This window comes from Copadichromis virginalis, linkage group LG12, assembly GCF_057382275.1.
Source record: "Copadichromis virginalis isolate Kocher_CV1m ecotype Utaka linkage group LG12, C_Virginalis_male_GT1.1, whole genome shotgun sequence".
NCBI classification, from domain to species: Eukaryota; Metazoa; Chordata; class Actinopteri; order Cichliformes; family Cichlidae; genus Copadichromis; species Copadichromis virginalis.
In genome coordinates, this window is record NC_140629.1 from 28,022,732 (window position 1) to 28,040,083 (window position 17,352).

The 17,352-nt window shown below is 38.5% G+C and overlaps 2 protein-coding genes and 1 long non-coding RNA gene across 3 annotated transcripts; all 3 read right to left on the bottom strand.

The window, feature by feature from the left end:
* Positions 1-4,834: 4,834 nt before the first annotated feature.
* Positions 4,835-6,440, bottom strand: LOC146697192 (uncharacterized). The gene is made up of 3 exons (XR_014923151.1): positions 6,349-6,440; positions 5,673-5,787; positions 4,835-5,385 (listed from the first exon to the last, which is right to left on the bottom strand). It is a non-coding gene; the product is annotated as an uncharacterized LOC146697192 (long non-coding RNA).
* Positions 6,441-10,303: 3,863 nt separating this feature from the next.
* ccl27a (chemokine (C-C motif) ligand 27a) lies at positions 10,304-11,615 on the bottom strand. The gene is made up of 3 exons (XM_085475761.1): positions 11,478-11,615; positions 11,009-11,126; positions 10,304-10,808 (listed from the first exon to the last, which is right to left on the bottom strand). Exons 1-3 carry the CDS (start codon positions 11,539-11,541, stop codon positions 10,697-10,699), a joined length of 294 nt encoding a protein of 97 aa, XP_085331887.1. The 5' UTR covers positions 11,542-11,615; the 3' UTR covers positions 10,304-10,696.
* A 1,280-nt stretch (positions 11,616-12,895) lies between these two features.
* On the bottom strand, positions 12,896-15,423 carry avp (arginine vasopressin). Its single transcript, XM_085475777.1, has 3 exons — positions 15,186-15,423; positions 14,409-14,613; positions 12,896-14,333 (listed from the first exon to the last, which is right to left on the bottom strand). Exons 1-3 carry the CDS (start codon positions 15,303-15,305, stop codon positions 14,197-14,199), a joined length of 462 nt encoding a protein of 153 aa, XP_085331903.1. The 5' UTR covers positions 15,306-15,423; the 3' UTR covers positions 12,896-14,196.
* Positions 15,424-17,352: the final 1,929 nt, after the last annotated feature.

Genomic DNA, 17,352 nt, shown 5'->3' on the forward strand with positions numbered 1-17,352 from the left:
TTTGCCGGAGGCTCTCTTCCATTTTAAATGACTTGCTTACAGTTACGGTCATAACAGGTTCATCAGTTGAGTATTAACATAAGTGACTCTGACTTGATAACTCATATAATGGACCAATGACGAATCCTGTTAAAAAGCAAGGAGCTTAAAATGTGGTGAGCCAAGAAACGTAATTAAAAATTAACTGTAAACCTGCCAAAGTTAATAACAGAAATACGTTAACACGGGATGCCTGCATGGTGGGTGATGGTTAAACAGGAATCTTTAGTAGAATAAATGGCAAACATTTTATTTAAATCTAACAGACTGTGCACATCTTGTGTGATGAACTGAAATAAACAAAAGTGACAAAGAGTTTGAGCCACAATGTACCACCAAAGAAGCAGGTGTCCCACAGGTGTATGACTGGATTACCACTGTGAAGGCCCAGCATATGACTCACATCCCTTTTTGTTCTGACATCGTTCAGTGATTTCCAACAATGAAGTAACTAGCATTCTCAAAGACACCAGTCACCCTAAGATAGATTTATATCAGATGATAAAGATGATCAGTCAAAAGAGCTTTGCATTGCTTTTGTGGTGTCACACACTTCTACTCATCCTTGGTGGGGTGTGGAGCTACAGCAGGTGTGGTGCATGAACAGGTGAAAAATAAACAACTTTGCCAATGCCATTGTGATGACATGTATTTATGTAGGATTTACATTTAAATCCTTCTTATTGTTATGGAGTGATTAAAACATTAGGGAGCGGGATTAACTTTTCTCAGCTTCTGAAGTGAAAGAAAAAGTGTCTGAGAATCTCTGTTCTTAACAACAACAGTGACGAAGCTGCCCCGAACCCTAACGGCAAAATGACCCACACAGCATAATCCCTCATGACACGGATCGAGACTCAGCCTTCTGTATGCTTCACTGTAAAAACAAAGATTGCAATTAAAAGTACAGGTCTAAGCAGCAATGAGCAACATAGGATCAGAAGCTCAATTTATTTTTTCATAGTTATACAGTTAAATAACAAGAAAAAGAAGCTTTATGACAAAAAAAGTCAAATAAATATAAATTTTAAAAAAGTCAACTTTTTTAATAGTTAAAAAATTACCTTTTGATTATCTTGACCTTTTTTTTATTAAAAAAGGAGGGAAAAAACGGAGAGGGGGACAGCTTTAAGCTAGATAGTGTAAGTATGGATAACAAGCCAGGGCTATGAAGTCGTGAGAAAAGGAAAACACAAGTTTATCTACACAGGTTTTTCATCTCAGCAGACTGATGCAGCCTCATTGTGCAGTCTTTTCTCCCATATCAGTGGCATTGACTTCATTTGCTACAATGATGGACTCCATAATCCTGAAGAATCTGTCTTGACTTATCGAATTGGCTATAACTACAGCCCAGTCTGAAGATCAATATGCTGAAAATTGTTTCCAGCTCCAGAATTTTACCAATTTTACCAATGTAATACCATAAAATGACAAATGCCAAGGTTACACATTGATTTGAATGCATAATGGGTGGTGGGTAAAATCACTGCTCAGCTTACGGCAAAGTTGGGATGTCTTCCGAGCTCTCACCTTCCCACTCTAATGTCTGGCTCTCCTCCACCTCATCCGTGACACCTATAAGTATGACTCTTCTTCTGCAATTCAAATCCTTTCTGGCCTGTTCAGCCCTTCGTGAAGGGACATTGGGAGTTGGTGAGTGCAGCTGCCCACAACAAAGGTCACTGAATGAAAGTTTTGTTTGGAAAGAATTAAAGTTACTGTACATTTCTGAAAACCCTCTGAAGTTAAGAATCTCAGAAGAAACTGTTTGATTTGTATGAAGGGAAAAATAATAACTGCAAAAAAGCCAGTGTTGTCTGTTAGTCAAACCCCCACAGATGTGGCGTGACTAGAAAGCACAGGAGGTCCTTTCAACAGTATAGTAGGACCTAAATAGATCGCCTACATTTTGCTTTACATAGAGGTCTCAGAGTCATGACCAGCACAGGGGACAATAATTAATTGCTGGATCTTAGAATAATCATCAGTTTCCTTTTTAGTTTCTTTCAGGCTTTCAACGGTCATTTTCACAGCTTAACAATACAACACACGACATGAAAAACATTCGTAAGGTTTTTTGTGTGTGTTTATTTAAGTAAAATCCAGGACAAGAAAAGTTTTTTTTTAAAAAGCACTTGTGCGTGAAGAAGCTCCTCAGGCAAACGAAGAGAGCTTAATGTAATTATACTTTCCCACCTAACAGTGTTTTTGTTCTTCACTGTATGGAATGTACTCAAATAAATCAAACAAGCTTACTCATCCATTCTCAGAAGTTTCACAGCCTTTACTGTGACAGCTTCTTTTCAGCGGATTTGTGTGGACAGAGGTGGTAACAGGATCTGAGCACTATTAGGGGATAAGATCAAACAAGTCCCCAGTATACGTAAAGAAACTAGACTTTCTAGCATTACACAGACTTACAAAACTCTTTGTCTTGAGCCGAACCTTATGTCTTTTTATTTTGCTTATTGGTGGCAAATATAAAGCCATGTCTTTTGTTTTAAAGTTATCTTGAGCAATAGTTCTCTGGGCTTTCTGAAGGTCTTTCAGAGTTTTTCTTTGGACATTTCTTTTTCAGTCATTTTCATTCCAGTCCTTATAACTTTCAACGATTTCAGGGGAATGCTTTTTGACTTTGTTGAACCACTTAACAATGACATGTGAATCATCCAAGCACAAAAATGCACTTAACTCATTTCTTTAGTTTAATCTATGAAACATTCTAAAGCTATACAGTGTGGCATAAAATAGTATTTTTGCACCAATAAGGTGATTCTTAAGGAGCTATTAACTGAAACCATATCTTGTCATGATGTGCAGCTTAAAAAATTGGAGGAAAAAAATTGGCAAAAGTTTTATTTTAATCCCTCATGCAATACCACCCAGAAAGCATTTGATTGGCAGTGGCTTAATTTTTCACTTTGACAATGATCCCAAACACACTGCTAGCACAGTAAAAGCTTACCTGGATAGAATAACACACAATGAAACACTATTATTAAATGGTAAATGGCCTGTATTTGTATAGCGCTTTACTTAGTGCCTAAGGACCCCAAAGCGCTTTACACGTTCAGCGCACTGACAGAGGCCTCCCTACATAATGACTGCGTCATTATGGGATCAGTGTGAGATCAACTTGACCTAGAATGAAACAAAGTGCAGCAAACATCCAACAGCTGTTCCTGAAGACTACTTAAGTTACAAGAAAGCTTGCCCCAAATAGGCGAAATACATTTTTGACAACACTCTTGCTCAACTGAAAAAATTTGTCTCAGTTATCAGTACTGTGCAAAAGTTTTAGTCAGGTGAGGAAAAAATGCTGAAAGCAAAGAATGCTTTCAAAAATGGAAGTGTTGCTCATTTATTTTCATCAATCAACAAAATGCAGTGAATCTAAATCAAATCAATATTTGGTGTGACCACCTTTTGCCTTCAAAACAGCATCAGTTCTTCTAGGTACACTTGCACACAGTTTTTGAAGGAATTCGGCTGGTAGGTTGTTCCAAACATCTTGGAGAACAAACCACAGATCTTCTGTGGATGTAGGCTTCCTCACATCCTTCTGTCTCTTTATGTAATCCCAGACACACTCGATGATGTTGAGATCAGGGCTCTGTGGAGGCTATGCTATCACGTCCAGTAGTTCTTGTTCTTCTTTACACTGAAGATAGTTCTTAATGACTTTGTCTGTGTGTTTAGGCTAATTGTCCTCCTGCAAGAACACATTTGGGGCCACTAAGCAATCATTTATATCTCTGAAAACATTCCCTGAACACTCAAAGCTCTTTATAGAGCTTGCGTCATTCACCCATTCACACCCATTCATACAAGAACTTTATCTTTACAGTTTGGAAGATATTGAGATATTAAAATTTGCAAGAAGAGTGGAACATGAATGACAATTCACTGACTCAGAAACATAGGTGTCTGAACTGAAGCCACAACAATCTATCAAATTTTGATTGTGACAGAGTTCGTTTATGTATTTAAGGAAGATTTGCGTGACACCAAACCAGCTTTGAGCTTGTCAGCACAGGGAAACACTATTACTAATGTCTGGTGCCAGAAAAGCAACAGACTGGCAGCAGATTCATGTAGTCATGGGGGCTGTTTATTCATTGATGAATGTACTTGCCTCTAGGGGATAAATCAGGGTTTCTTATCTGAGGATAACACTGAACCGAAAAAAAAGTCTTCCTTCTTTCCAGTAAGGACTTGGAGTTTCATTTCTAACAGCATTCTTAGACACTTGTTCTTCCATCCATTCATCCATTCGCTTATCCTTTTCAGGATCGCGGGGGGCACTGGAGCTGTCATAGGGCGAGATGCAGGGTACTCCCTGGACAGGTCGCCAGTCTATCGCAGGGCTAACACACAGGGACAGACAACCATTCGCACTCACATTCATTCGCACATTTACACCTAGTGGCAATTTGGATTATCCAATTAACCTATCCCCACAAGCTGCGTGTCTTTGGACGGTGGGAGGAAGCCGGATTACCCGGAGAGAACCCACACAAACACGGGGAGAACATGCAAACTCCACACAGAAAGACCCCGGCCTGATGGTGGAATTGAACTCAGGACCTTCCTACTGTGCGGCAACAGTGCTAACCACCGTGCCACCGTGCTGCTGTTATTTTGATCGTGACACGTTTCTGAAATGACTGAACATTGTTGCCCAGCAGCAACTTTGTTATCATAATGTGTCTATGCTGGTTGGCTGAACTATGGCTGGACCACTGACCACTCTTTCAGGTGCAGACAAAATAGAATAAAAGAATGATATGAATCACAGTTTAAAGTTTTTTTTTTAATTCTTAATGTATAAACACTTTTACAGGCTATGGCATACACTATTACATGCTGTAGAGTGGTATCTGTTAATTTTACGTTGTAATAGTAGTACTAGTGGTAATAATATCATCACATTAATGCGTTAACACAAGAAGTACCACTGCAGGCAGTTGAGATGGGCTCAACTCAAACCAGTTCATGTAGTTTCATTTTTAATAATGCATAAAATGTAATGACACATTTTCTTAATATAAAGTGTGAGTATATGAAACCACAGTTGTACCTCTAAAAAGTACTTGAGTAAATGCAGTGTTGCTTTGTAACAGAGTTACAGTAGATAGCTTTTTAAGATAAAAAGAAAAGCAACAACAACAACCAAGCATGATGATGTATATCATATAACATCATATGTGAGAAACATGATACCCAGACATTTAGAGAAGTACGTTTTTTGTTCCACTCTTCTTCTCTTTCAATAGCTCCTCCAGGATTAGCTTCAGTCTCGGATCAACACACAGTGGCCTTTTGAAGCCTTTTACAAACACCCTGTGGGTCCACATAGAAACATAAATACATTTCAGTTTAACATAACAGTGCAAATGCAGTAACCCTAAGCAAAAATGAAGGAAAACTGCCTCTGGATAAAGTTTCTTTATTGGTGTTTATTTTTTACATTAAATTTTCATTTTATATGATGAATGCATGATGTTATAAGTAAATCATAACAAAACAAAATTACTGTCAATAATTCTCAAAACCTTCCTTTACCAATCATGTAATAACTACAATATTACCTGTAACCTTTTGGCACACTTAAGTAAACAAACACTTACACAAGTGCTCTGATGTCACAGGCACCGATTTCCTGCATCTCCCATCTCTGAATCTTCTTCAGCATATATCGTTTGATTTTTTGGTTTGCTGTCATGCAGCAGCTTGGGATGCCAGCTGTAATGTGAGATTAAGACCAAATTTAAGAATTTTAAAAAGTATAAAACTAACATAATATAAAAAAATAAAAGAAAAAGACATTTGCTAGAGAATAATTGTGTGTCCATTCTAACAGGTCTCCAAAAAACACACAAACAAAAATTTTTTTTACAGTATTGCACTTTTATAAAAAGTTTATATATGTCTAATTTTTGTATTTTTAGCATCCTAAAACCAAACAGGGCTAGGTTTTTTGTTTTGTGCAATAGTCTTTGTGGTTAAACTGATCAGATAAGTCAGCTTAAAGTTAACTTTCTAAAACATATTTTTACTGGAATAATTTTATGCTTTAAAACAGCTGGATGAAGAAAAAACTGAAAAAACCCTCCAAAAACCAGCTGTGCTAAAATGCACATGCATCATCATCTTGTTTAAATCCCAGGAGGAATGTAGAGTCATTGCAATTTTCTCAGAAAAAATCTTTAAATGTGAACTTCTTATTTAGGACCTGAAGTATAATCTGTACAGTGCCAGTGCTCTCTTGGTTTCAGCATGTGTGTTTGCTCTGAGTGTCCTTACCTTCACTGGAGGTGATGGCCAAGGCGCACAGACAAACAATCAAAAAGACAATTTTCACATCCATGATGGCAGAGCAAGTGTGGGGAGGCAACGTGCCCTTGATGTTTAAATACTGACAACAAAGCGTACATGTGCATCCACCCACCAACTGTCAGAAGGGAGTGTGTGAGCATGTGCTTTAACCAGTAAGAAGCTCTTTGAATGAAACACGATGCCTAAACATTAAAAACAGTAATAGTAATATAAATATCAAAAGGTTATTAAATGACTGCCATACTTAATTAAAAAATTTAATGAAGTGTTCCGTTCACTTTCAGCCCGATGTCTTGTTTAAATTGTTAGTGCTGTCAGTTACTGGAGTGCTTGACTCAGACTCTAACAGGCTCTAACAGGTCCAGTAACCACTCTTCAAACAGAATCTTATTGAACTGATGTGTATGGAATGAAAACACAAGTAGAGCCAACAGTCACGAAAGAACAATTGTCACTTTTAATACATCTCACTCTTTTTACTTTCTTTTCTGTGAAAACGTAGAGTCACAATCCCAACAGCATTTTTAGGTAGCTCAAATATTCTAATTACATTTTCACGATAACCACTTGGTCAATTTTTTCTTAAATGTCCAATGTTACTAAAAGCTATTTGCAGTATTTGGTCTTTTCTCATTGCTTTAATATTAGTGAGTGGAAGTTACTGAGTTTTTTGCTTTAGCCACACACAAAGAAACATTTACTTAACAAAGACTTTGGTGTCTACATTGCTTTTCTCTGTACTTTTATGGCTTTGTTTATCATTAGAGTTCTGGTGTTTGGGGGATTATTTAGACCCTTTCATTTTGGAGTTGCCCGTCCTACCCAGTGTTTCCTATTGCGTAAAGTTGTCTTGTATTGCTTGTTCTAACTGTATTTGTTGCTTCCTGGTTTATTTTGACACCAGTTATTTTCCGTGCCTTGCATCCAGATTCATTAGGTTAATTGTCTTCAGCTGTGTTTTCACCTGTTTCCCATTTCCTTCATAACCTCGTGTGTTTATATTGTATGAGTCTCCCTCTGTCCACTGTTGCCTTTGTTTTGTGCTTTTTTAATACTTTAAAGTATTCCACATTAAAGCTGCACTTCAAGTTTATTTGGGTCCATATCCTGCCCATTAAACTTTTGATGTTGCTGCGTATCTGAAATGATTGAATATCATTAGCTTTGTTATCATAATATCTCTCTGCTAGTTTCACTATGGCTGGACAATCTTGACTGCTCTTTGCATGTGTAGATAAAGTAAAAGAAAAAATACAGCACACCTCGCTGTGACATTTTATTAATTCTGTTTGTATATATGTAGTAGAACAAGATATACCTGGAGGACTGAACAGTTTAAAAATGGATACAATACTACAAAAATACCCAATGAAATGCCCGAGAATGATATGTGTCAATGCTGGATTCTATGTTACAAACCATCACTATAAATGTCTTAACTTGTAAGCAGTAGTCTTACAGGCAGCTGAGATGGAGACAAATCTAACTGACTCGTGTACCTTTAGTAATAGCAATTCGTGAAAAGTGATGACATCTATATGGTATTTGGGTAAAACATCAGAATATAAAATAATAGTAGTACCTCTAAAATGTACCTGAGTACATGCAAAGTTTCTTAGCAACAGAGTTACAGTAGCAGATAGCTGCCTTTAAGATCAAAATAAAAGAAAACAATTACACGAAGGCTCTTGAAACTCTTGAAAACACCAGATGATATGAAGATTCCTGGAGAAGAGAGTTTCTGTTCCACACCCTACGATCTTTTTATCTTCATCCTCTTCAGTCTTCGGAGCTCACTAGGATGAGCACATATTGGCTTTTCATAGCCCTTTAGGTAAAGCCTGTGGATGCACAAGAAAACACGATTATGTTTCAGTTTAAGATAATAACACAAATATTTATGTAACTCCGAGTAAGATCAAATAGAGATAGAATCTGGTGACAAAGTTTATTTCTTGATCAGTCTTGATCATTATAAAATTCATACAGTAGAGATTATCAGTGCATGTTATGTTATCGATGATCATGTGATGATCAAAATGACCCGTAACCTGTGGTTAAACTAATCGGATGAGTAATTTTAACACTTACACAAGTGCTTTGATTTCACATTCGCCGCTGCTTTTCTGCATCTCCCATCTTTTAACCTTCATCAGTGTCCGTGGCCGGATTTTGTTCTTTGTATGTAAGCAGCATTTTGGAATTCCAGCTGTAACATGAGATTAAAACCAAAATATGGAAATTACATTATGTTTTCTTTGATTAAAAAACGTATATAGAGATCATTTTCTTCCATGATAGTTACTCTGAGGATGTGCGTCCTTACTAACATTGCTCCAAAAGAGACCCCCCCCCACACACACACACACCTTAGTCTAAACATTCATGTTTTTACAGACCAGTTACCGATGTCTACTTTTTTCCCGAGAGCAGAGCGCGTTTTTTGGAACACCATGAAACAGAACAGAGCTCAGCATTTTGTATTGTGCAATGGTGGTTGTGGTTAAACTGAGCAGATGAGTCAGCTGAACGTTAGCATGCTGAAACAAATTTTTATTGGATTTTTTATTGGAATAATTTCAGGCCAAAACAGACAACTGTATTCATCTTATCTTGACTTCAACATTAATGTGCTTGCCACACACATGCCCTTTTCTCTCAAAACAGCTTTAAATGTGAGCTCATTTATTTATTTAGGATGTACCTGACGTATGATCTGTGAAGCGCCAGTACTCTCTTGGTTTTTGCATGTGTGTTTGCTCTGAGTGTCCTTACCTTCACTGGAGGTGATGGCCAAAATGCACAGACAAACAATCACAAGGACAACTTTCACATCCATGATGGCAGAGCAAGTTTGGGGAGGAAACGTGTCCTTGGTGTTTAAATACTGACACATATCTGCGCACCCACCCACCAACACTGAGACGTGTATGAACATGTACTTTAACCAGTCAGTAGCTCTTTGAAAAAATCATGTTGCCAAAATCATAACAGTGATAAAGGTAAATATAAAGTTTATTGGACAGTACTCGAATGCTTTATAAAAATTCATCTTACGTTCACCTTTACCTCTGTGCTTAAACTATCAGTGAACAGCAGGCTAATGTATTGTCCACAAGTTCAGACATGTGTAATAACGATTATTTAAACAGAATCTGACTCATGGAAATTGAATTAGAGAAAGAATATGGGTCACTTTTAAAAGGTTAAAAGGAATGTCGTGCACCTTTTTCTTTTTTGGAGAACTAGACAGCAGCAGTGACATGCAGGAACGGGTCTGGGCCAGACATAGCTCCAGGCCCCTGCGGCACCTTTAGAACAGCTCAACTAAGTGAGCTATAGTAACACACCACAGTGTGTGGTTGGTGTTTTTCTTCTTCTTCTTCTTCTTCTTCTTCTTCTTCTTCTTCTTCTTCTTCTTCTTCTTCTTCTTCTTCTTCTTCTTCTTCTTCTTTTTTAACATTTTATCAAATACCTCTAGTATGTGGAAACTATTTGGAGTAGGTCATATTTTTCCAGAGCTTCAATATAAGTGAATAGCAGAGGCCAGTTTCCTTTTTAAAGGGATTTCTCAAGGAATGGTTTCCTGCAACCAACATTTATGAAAGACACTTCCCGAAATGACTGAATGTGGTTGGCAAAAGCAGCTTTGCTACCATGATGCAATTTTATTTAAGCTTAACATGGAAGCTACTTGTCACAAAAGGTCGTGACACCAGGTAGTACAAGATTTTTGATTTGACTTCCTGACACAACCTTGTCTCTAGTTGGAACTGAACCAGCAGCCCTTCTTAACTGTGTTAACTACTACACTATCAAGCTGCGTGCTGGTAGTCTAATGATGGCTTGATGATCATAACTACTATATATTTGCAGATTAATAGAAAACAAAGTAAAAGAAAAATAGACATCACACTTTACAGTGTTTTAAAAAACATCTATTTGCATCAGCGCAGTGGTACAAGATATAGTTGCATCATTAAACAGTTTAAAAGGTTTTAGTACACTGTAAAAAAATACTCCATTACTTCATATTCTATTACATGCAAACCTATGTTTTTTCTTACATATAGCATAATACACTTAAAGTAGCAACTCAGAAGTAGGATGGTGTCTGTCAATGTAAAACTAAAATATAGTAGCAGAAGTAATATGATATTACTGTACTAATGCCTTAACATGTAAGCAATGTTACTGCAGGCAGCTGAGGTGGAACTAAATGATAATTATTACATAATAAAAACTCTGAAAAACACCTTTTGTGGGAAACATGACACACGAACATCTGGAGAAGACGTTTCTTCCGCTCCTTGTCCTAGGAAGGACGTCGGCGCGCCATCTGGTCCTTTATTTTCAGAATGGTCTTCAGTTTTGGCTTCACATTGGGATGAGCACATACTGGCTTTTTGAAGTTCTTTACATACAGTCTGTGGATGCACAAGGAAAAGCAATTAAATACAAATATTAATGTAACCTGAAGTAAAAGGTATTAGCTTACAGTTTGATTACTGATCATTATTTAACTGAAACTGTGCAGCTGAGGAATGCATGATTACATGAATTATGTATCATGTAATAACTACAAAATTACCTGTAACCTTTTGGAAAATTAGTTTTCAACACTTACACAAGTGCTTGGATGTCACAGGCACTGTTGCTTTCCTGCATCTCCCATCTTTGAACGTTCATCAGTATTCGTGGCCGGATGTCACTCTTTGTATTTATGCAGCATTTTGGAATTCCAGCTGTAAGGTATAACCAAATGTAATGTATGTTTTTATGGAGCCTCATAAAACTGAACAGGATTAAACATTTCATGTCATGTAACAGTGGTCATTGTTAAACAGATAAGAAGCATTATACAAAATGTCTTTAAAAACACTGTATGAACACTAAAATTATTGAAAAAACAGACAAGTGTTTTCACCATTTCTAAACTTTAGGAGGAATGTGGTAATCACACACCTGCACACATAAAGAGCTCTAAGTGTCAATTTATTTACTTATTTTGGATGCACCTGATGTATAAATCAGTGCATATTCAGTCCAAATGTCTCCTTGATTTTGCCAAATGTATTTGGCCTGAGTGTCCTTACCTTCACTGGAGGTGATGGCCAAAGTGCACAGACAAACAATCACAAACCCAACTTTCACATCCATGATGGCAGAGCAAGTGTGGGGAGGTAACGTGTCTTTGGTGTTTAAATACTGACACAGAGGTCCTGCACATGCCTGTGCACACACCTACGAAGATCCAGAGAAGCACATGTGAACATCTGAACGTCTCTTTGAATGGAACTCGGTAATTAAAATGCATTGAAAGGGTATTAGTATAGTATTGGTATTAGTAAAGTATTTACGAAAAGAAAAGTTACTTTCGTTTCCAGCTTAAATCTTTGTTCAAACAGTCAGTGCTCATAAATACAGGTATGATGCGCCAAGGCAGGCTCTGACAGGTTTAATCACCACTCTTTGAACAGAATCTTACTTGACTGATTGATATGAAATTTAAAAAAAATGGACGACACACCCAGAGTCAACATTCAATACAGTTCACTGCTAAAGGTCAAATTAGAACACAAAGAACGTCAGATTTCAGTCTTTTCAGGGATATTTTCCAAGTCTGGGGACAAATTAAGATGTGTGATTAGCGCAAAGCTCGGTAATAACATTTAATAACTGATTAATTTTGTTGTTAAGAGTTCAAGTGGCACTTTGAAGTACTGATCATGCAGGAAACTTGACACTTTTTACCCTTTAATGAATGCGCATGAGCAAGATTGTGTTGATGAACTCAACTTTTGGGCACACAAATAAATAAACAAATAAAAAATGCACGGTTAAGTCATTTTAAAAGTGTCGTCCTGTTTTCCAACCTCTTTAGAGCCAAGGTTCATTGTGTACCCAGGTGTGGTTTTCAACTCTTACGTGTTGTGCAATTTAACTGAGCGTGCAAGCATACAGTATAATTACTGAGAAAAAAAGAAAAGAAAAACATGCTGAAAGGAATTCTTCTGGTTGCACCAATGTCAATGAGTGACTTCTTGGCAGTTTATTTTAAAGGTGGGAACATTGGTAAGTCAGTAGGAGTCATAACTGACAAATAAAAACGGTGTCTGTAGGATGTTTGCGCTTGATTTGCACTTTTGATCCAATGGCTAATAGCTCCCCAATACCACCTAAGGCCTTTGAATCGCAGCACTTTATGATTTATGGGATCTTGCTTCCCAACTGTCTTTGCCTTTGTGACATAGATGTATTGACTGAGGTTTGAATCTCTCTGACATGTTTTGTTCCGTGAATGAGATCTGGAGGATTTGCTTTGGTTTTAATGATAAGCCTCTGTAGTCTAGTGCAACTCCTCTGTTTAGCTAATGAAAACAGTGTTCAGTAACCAAAGTCTACAAAATACATCATTTGTTAACCACGAATGAGAATGTGTTGAACTAGCTAAAGATAAGGGATGATTCACACATTCACTCTTGAAGCACTTTATTTGTGTCAGTTCCATGGCCAATTTAGTATTGTCATTTAACCTTACAGACATGTCTTTAAACTGTGGGAGGAGGCTGGAGTATCTGGAGGAAATCCACGCAAGGCACAGTGAGAACACACATACTCCACACAGACAGGCCCCGACTGATATTTGAACCAATCGTCTTCTTGCTGTGAGGTGACAGTGCATGACATTGCCACCCACGTGTAGGTTCCCCTTGTGCTACTAAAACAGCTCCGAGCTGTTTTGTCATCATGGTGTGACAGTGGCCGGGGTCTGAAACCTGGGGAATTGGCAGCAGGTCTATTTGTATCTGTGGGTTTTGAGGCGTCTCCTTCATAGTGTGGAGCACAAGATGAGTCACACATAAAATGACTTTCCAAAAGTTTAGGATTTTTGACGTGCCACACAGGTATTGAGTCAATCAAAGAACATAACTGTCAAAATCTGGGAGGTCCTGCATCTAGTGCCAACTGGATTGAAAAACAGTGCAGACAAACTGCCAGCACATACAGATTTGGCAGCAAATTAGCATTCACACAGACGGGAGTCTGATAGTTAGAAACCACTATCTTTTATCTACGCAAATTATACATGTTGGTACACAGTGCTGAGTTATATGGTTGGAGGATATGAATGCATCAATGCAGTCAGTTTATGTAATTCCTTGAGCAGCTAATCTGTGTGCAAAACAGTTTTGATCGAAACTGATCAAATTACAGCAATTACCATTCCTGATTACTCTGTGGTTATTGTTGTGGTTCCTTTGACTGTCGCTTTCTTTCGCACACTCAAGAGTATTCTGGGAAATGAGGAATCAGAAGAGCCTTTTTGGCATTCTTTCATTCTGTATTGTTTCTCCCATTTTTAATATACAACAATATTTCTACTACACAAGAAGCAACTGATCAAGCATTGACATTCTGCTGTTTTACCTGGATGCCTGTATCAACTGTAATCTTTAACCTCTGACTTATTTACAATGTGCTCTACTATATCTCAGTTTTGAAATTGGAGCTCTCGGGTGTCTTCTTATAGAGAATAAACTTTGTTTACAGTATGTGCATTAGTATATACATTTTTTAGGGGGGAGCACACATGAAACCTAATGTTTTCCTATCAATTAATGTGGTTCTTCTCCCCTTGTATTTTTAGCCCAGCTAATCAGAAAGACACTTCAAACAGAAACAGTAATAGAACCAAGAAAATTTAAATTGTTCAGAGTTCAGATCCCAAGGCTTATAGTGGAACATGGATGAACTTCATTTCTGTTGCAGTTCCAGGTCTTGAGCAGCAGATGGACGCCCACACATAAAATATCAGTACTCATTTTGTCCTCTGGCAGCCACATGGAGAAGACGCATCAGCAGCTCTGTTGGTGAGCTTCTTTCAGAGCCGTGGACTGGATCTGTGGCCTCTGTCTCTCCCACGCAGTCAGAGTCCACCATACAGCCCTCTGAAAAGAAGAAAAACAAGAAATGAAGTTCATATCTTACATGTCAACATGTCAATCAATCAGACCAGTTCGTACCAGAATTGCAGCAGAATCCAGAAATAGCGCAGTGCCCTCCCTCAGACCCACAGGATCTCCCTCCTGCCTGGCAGGGGGTGAGCAGGTAGTTCTCCTCCACACAGTGAGCTGTTTCTGGGGAGCCAAGCAGGCAGCCGAAACCGTCCCCACAGCAGATACTGGGGCCAAAGCAGCGGCCCCTGTCTCCAGGGCCACAAGACTTGCACTGGAGGAGAATGGAATTGAATTTAGCAGTATTATTTTCTGTTATATTATATCATATTACAAGACCAATGATACTTTCACGTTCTTTTCCATCTTGTATTCAACAAAATCAACATTCATTGCATTGCCTCAGCAGAAGAATTATAGCAATATGAGCATGTGAAATAAGTCACAACCATTTTCTTTCCTACAGTCTCTCACTGTAAATCAGTATTTTTAAACTACATGAGTAATATCTAATTTGTGACTTTAAAAAAGGTTCAATTGAGTTGGTGTTATTTTTTTTTAAATCTTTCCATAAGTGACTTTTATTTTTTATCAGTATGATTTCTCTTCCGTTTTTATTAAAATCTGATATACCCAGTAAACCACTCACATTTTGATCCCATAACATCCATTGCACGCTCGGTTTCGCTTATTTAAAGGCTGCTTAGCATTCCTTTAATTTTGTGAATTGCTGGACCGTTTTTTCTTGACCGTTTGTTCTAATGTTATAGGCTAAAGCCAATTTAGAATCAAACACAGCCAGTTAAAGAATAAGCATGCTGTCTTAGCAGAAAGAACAATGCTCACCTGTCTGATTCCAGTTTCAGTCAGCGCTCGCTTCCCTCCTCGGGGGCAGTTCTGGATGTAGCAGGCGGAGGTGAACGCAAGGAGTCCTAGGACGCACAGGGGGAACAAGGAGTGAGGCATCGCTGTCGGTTTGGAGTGAGCGCCGCGCTGCACCTGTGTGTCCTCCGCCGGTGTGGATGTCTGTCTGGTACTGCGGTCATTTCTCACTTATAAGCAGATGGACATGTTTGACAAAGCGATTGATTCCTGACGTCACTTTCGTCCCCGTTGCGCTCTCTCCGCAGGGATGCGCGCCCGAAGGCCACCGGTGTGCGCGCGACGCGTGCGCGAGAGGTCGCCACAGATGTGGCTCTGCATCGGATGTGTGCCATCTAACAAATCTACACAAAAACAGACACGACAGCAGAAGATACAATTTCTGTATTCAGCACTGCGCCTATTTGTAATAACTTTGAATAATTTCACCCCCCGCTTTGACTGACACACTGAAAACGGCAAAACATGAACAACTAATTGGAGTTTGCGAACAATTTATTAGCCCAAATTAACCGCAATGAGGGGGAATAATGAAGAACATTTAATGATCATGCACAGTTCATCACTGTGTGTAGTTTTCACTTTTAGATTAAGACAAATGTGGTAGCATCATGACAACAGAGGTCACACAAATTATGTTCCAGACTTAATGTAAAACTAGTGGGTGTAATGATCCTAACCAGAGTAGCATTTTCAAATAAACATATTACACCTTGATTATTCCTTTCAGCGTCTTGTTGCATGCTCGGGGTTGCATCTCTCTTATTAGCTGTTGTTATACTAATCAGCAGTTAAATGAGAAATGGCAAAACTGAGCATCAAAGGCTGCAGGTCCAGGTGTGAAGCTCTTTAATTAGAGTCACAGCATTCAAAGCTCATCCTTCAGTGAATCTAAATCTCATTAAACTTTACAGTACTCCAAATGTGAAAGAAAAAGTTTTACAGAATTTACTTTCAAACATTTCTCTCATGATCTGCGGCAGCAGATCAAGTGGAGCAGAGAGAGGACTCAAAGGCAGACACTGGCTTTAACAGAAGGCGAGCAGTTTATTCAGAGCGTTTGGCAAAACGGTACAAAAATAAGAAATGCAAATTTTCGTGAAAACATAAACTGCAACAATAGGAACATGGAGACACAGGGGGTATGCGAAAAGACGCTCTGACGGAGGAAAACAGAGACAATAAATACAGTGAGGGGTGATCAGGGGAGTGGAAACAAATGGGACCACAGCAGGAAGAAATAGGACATAACGAGACAGGAGACGCAGCACTGAACGCAACACACAAGAGACAAGAACTATCAAAATAAAACAGGAAGTAGCTCGAACACCGAGACCCAGACAAACAGGACTATAGGAGGCCCTAAAGTGCCAAAATCAAAATAGAGACATAACTAAGACTCAGTGAAAAAATGTTTGTCATTAAATACATGAAAGTATCAACAATAAATACTCTTTCATGTATGTGTTTATTTTACTTTACAAAAATTTCTGTGTATTTTTTTTTTTACAACTATCTCTAGGTTTACAGAGAATGATCCAATAAGCGAAAAATAGTGAGCTCCAGTGAGCAGGAGTTCTCTGGGTGAACATGCCATGTTGACACCAAACGTGAGAGGAAAATAGCCAGACTGGCTTGAGCTGATAGGGGAGCAGCAAGAATTCAAATTAGAGTTGATTAAACGCAAGGTATGCAGCAGAGCACCTCTGTAAGCACAACAGATGCAGAAGACCACACCGGGTCCCACCCTTGTCAGCTGAGAACAGGAAAATGGGCGAACGTTTCCTGATCACTCTCAATTTCTACTGATTGTTGGATCATAATTTGACATAAACAACATGTAAACGTAGCTCCATCCTGGCTGTTTTTTCATGTGTAAGGGACATTGTTCTGGCACAATTTGGGCCCTTCAGCACCAGTTGAGCAATATTTAAATGCCACAGCCTATTTGAGTATTGCTCCTGACCATGTCCATCCCATTATGAAGGGATGAAGTCTCTACCCACAAGCCATCGGGCTACTGAATTGCTGAAATATTGAACAGTTTATTTTGCACAATCACTATACACACTGTACTTTTATATGCCACTATCTCTGCACTACAGCTGCTACAGTATTTCAGTATTCTGTA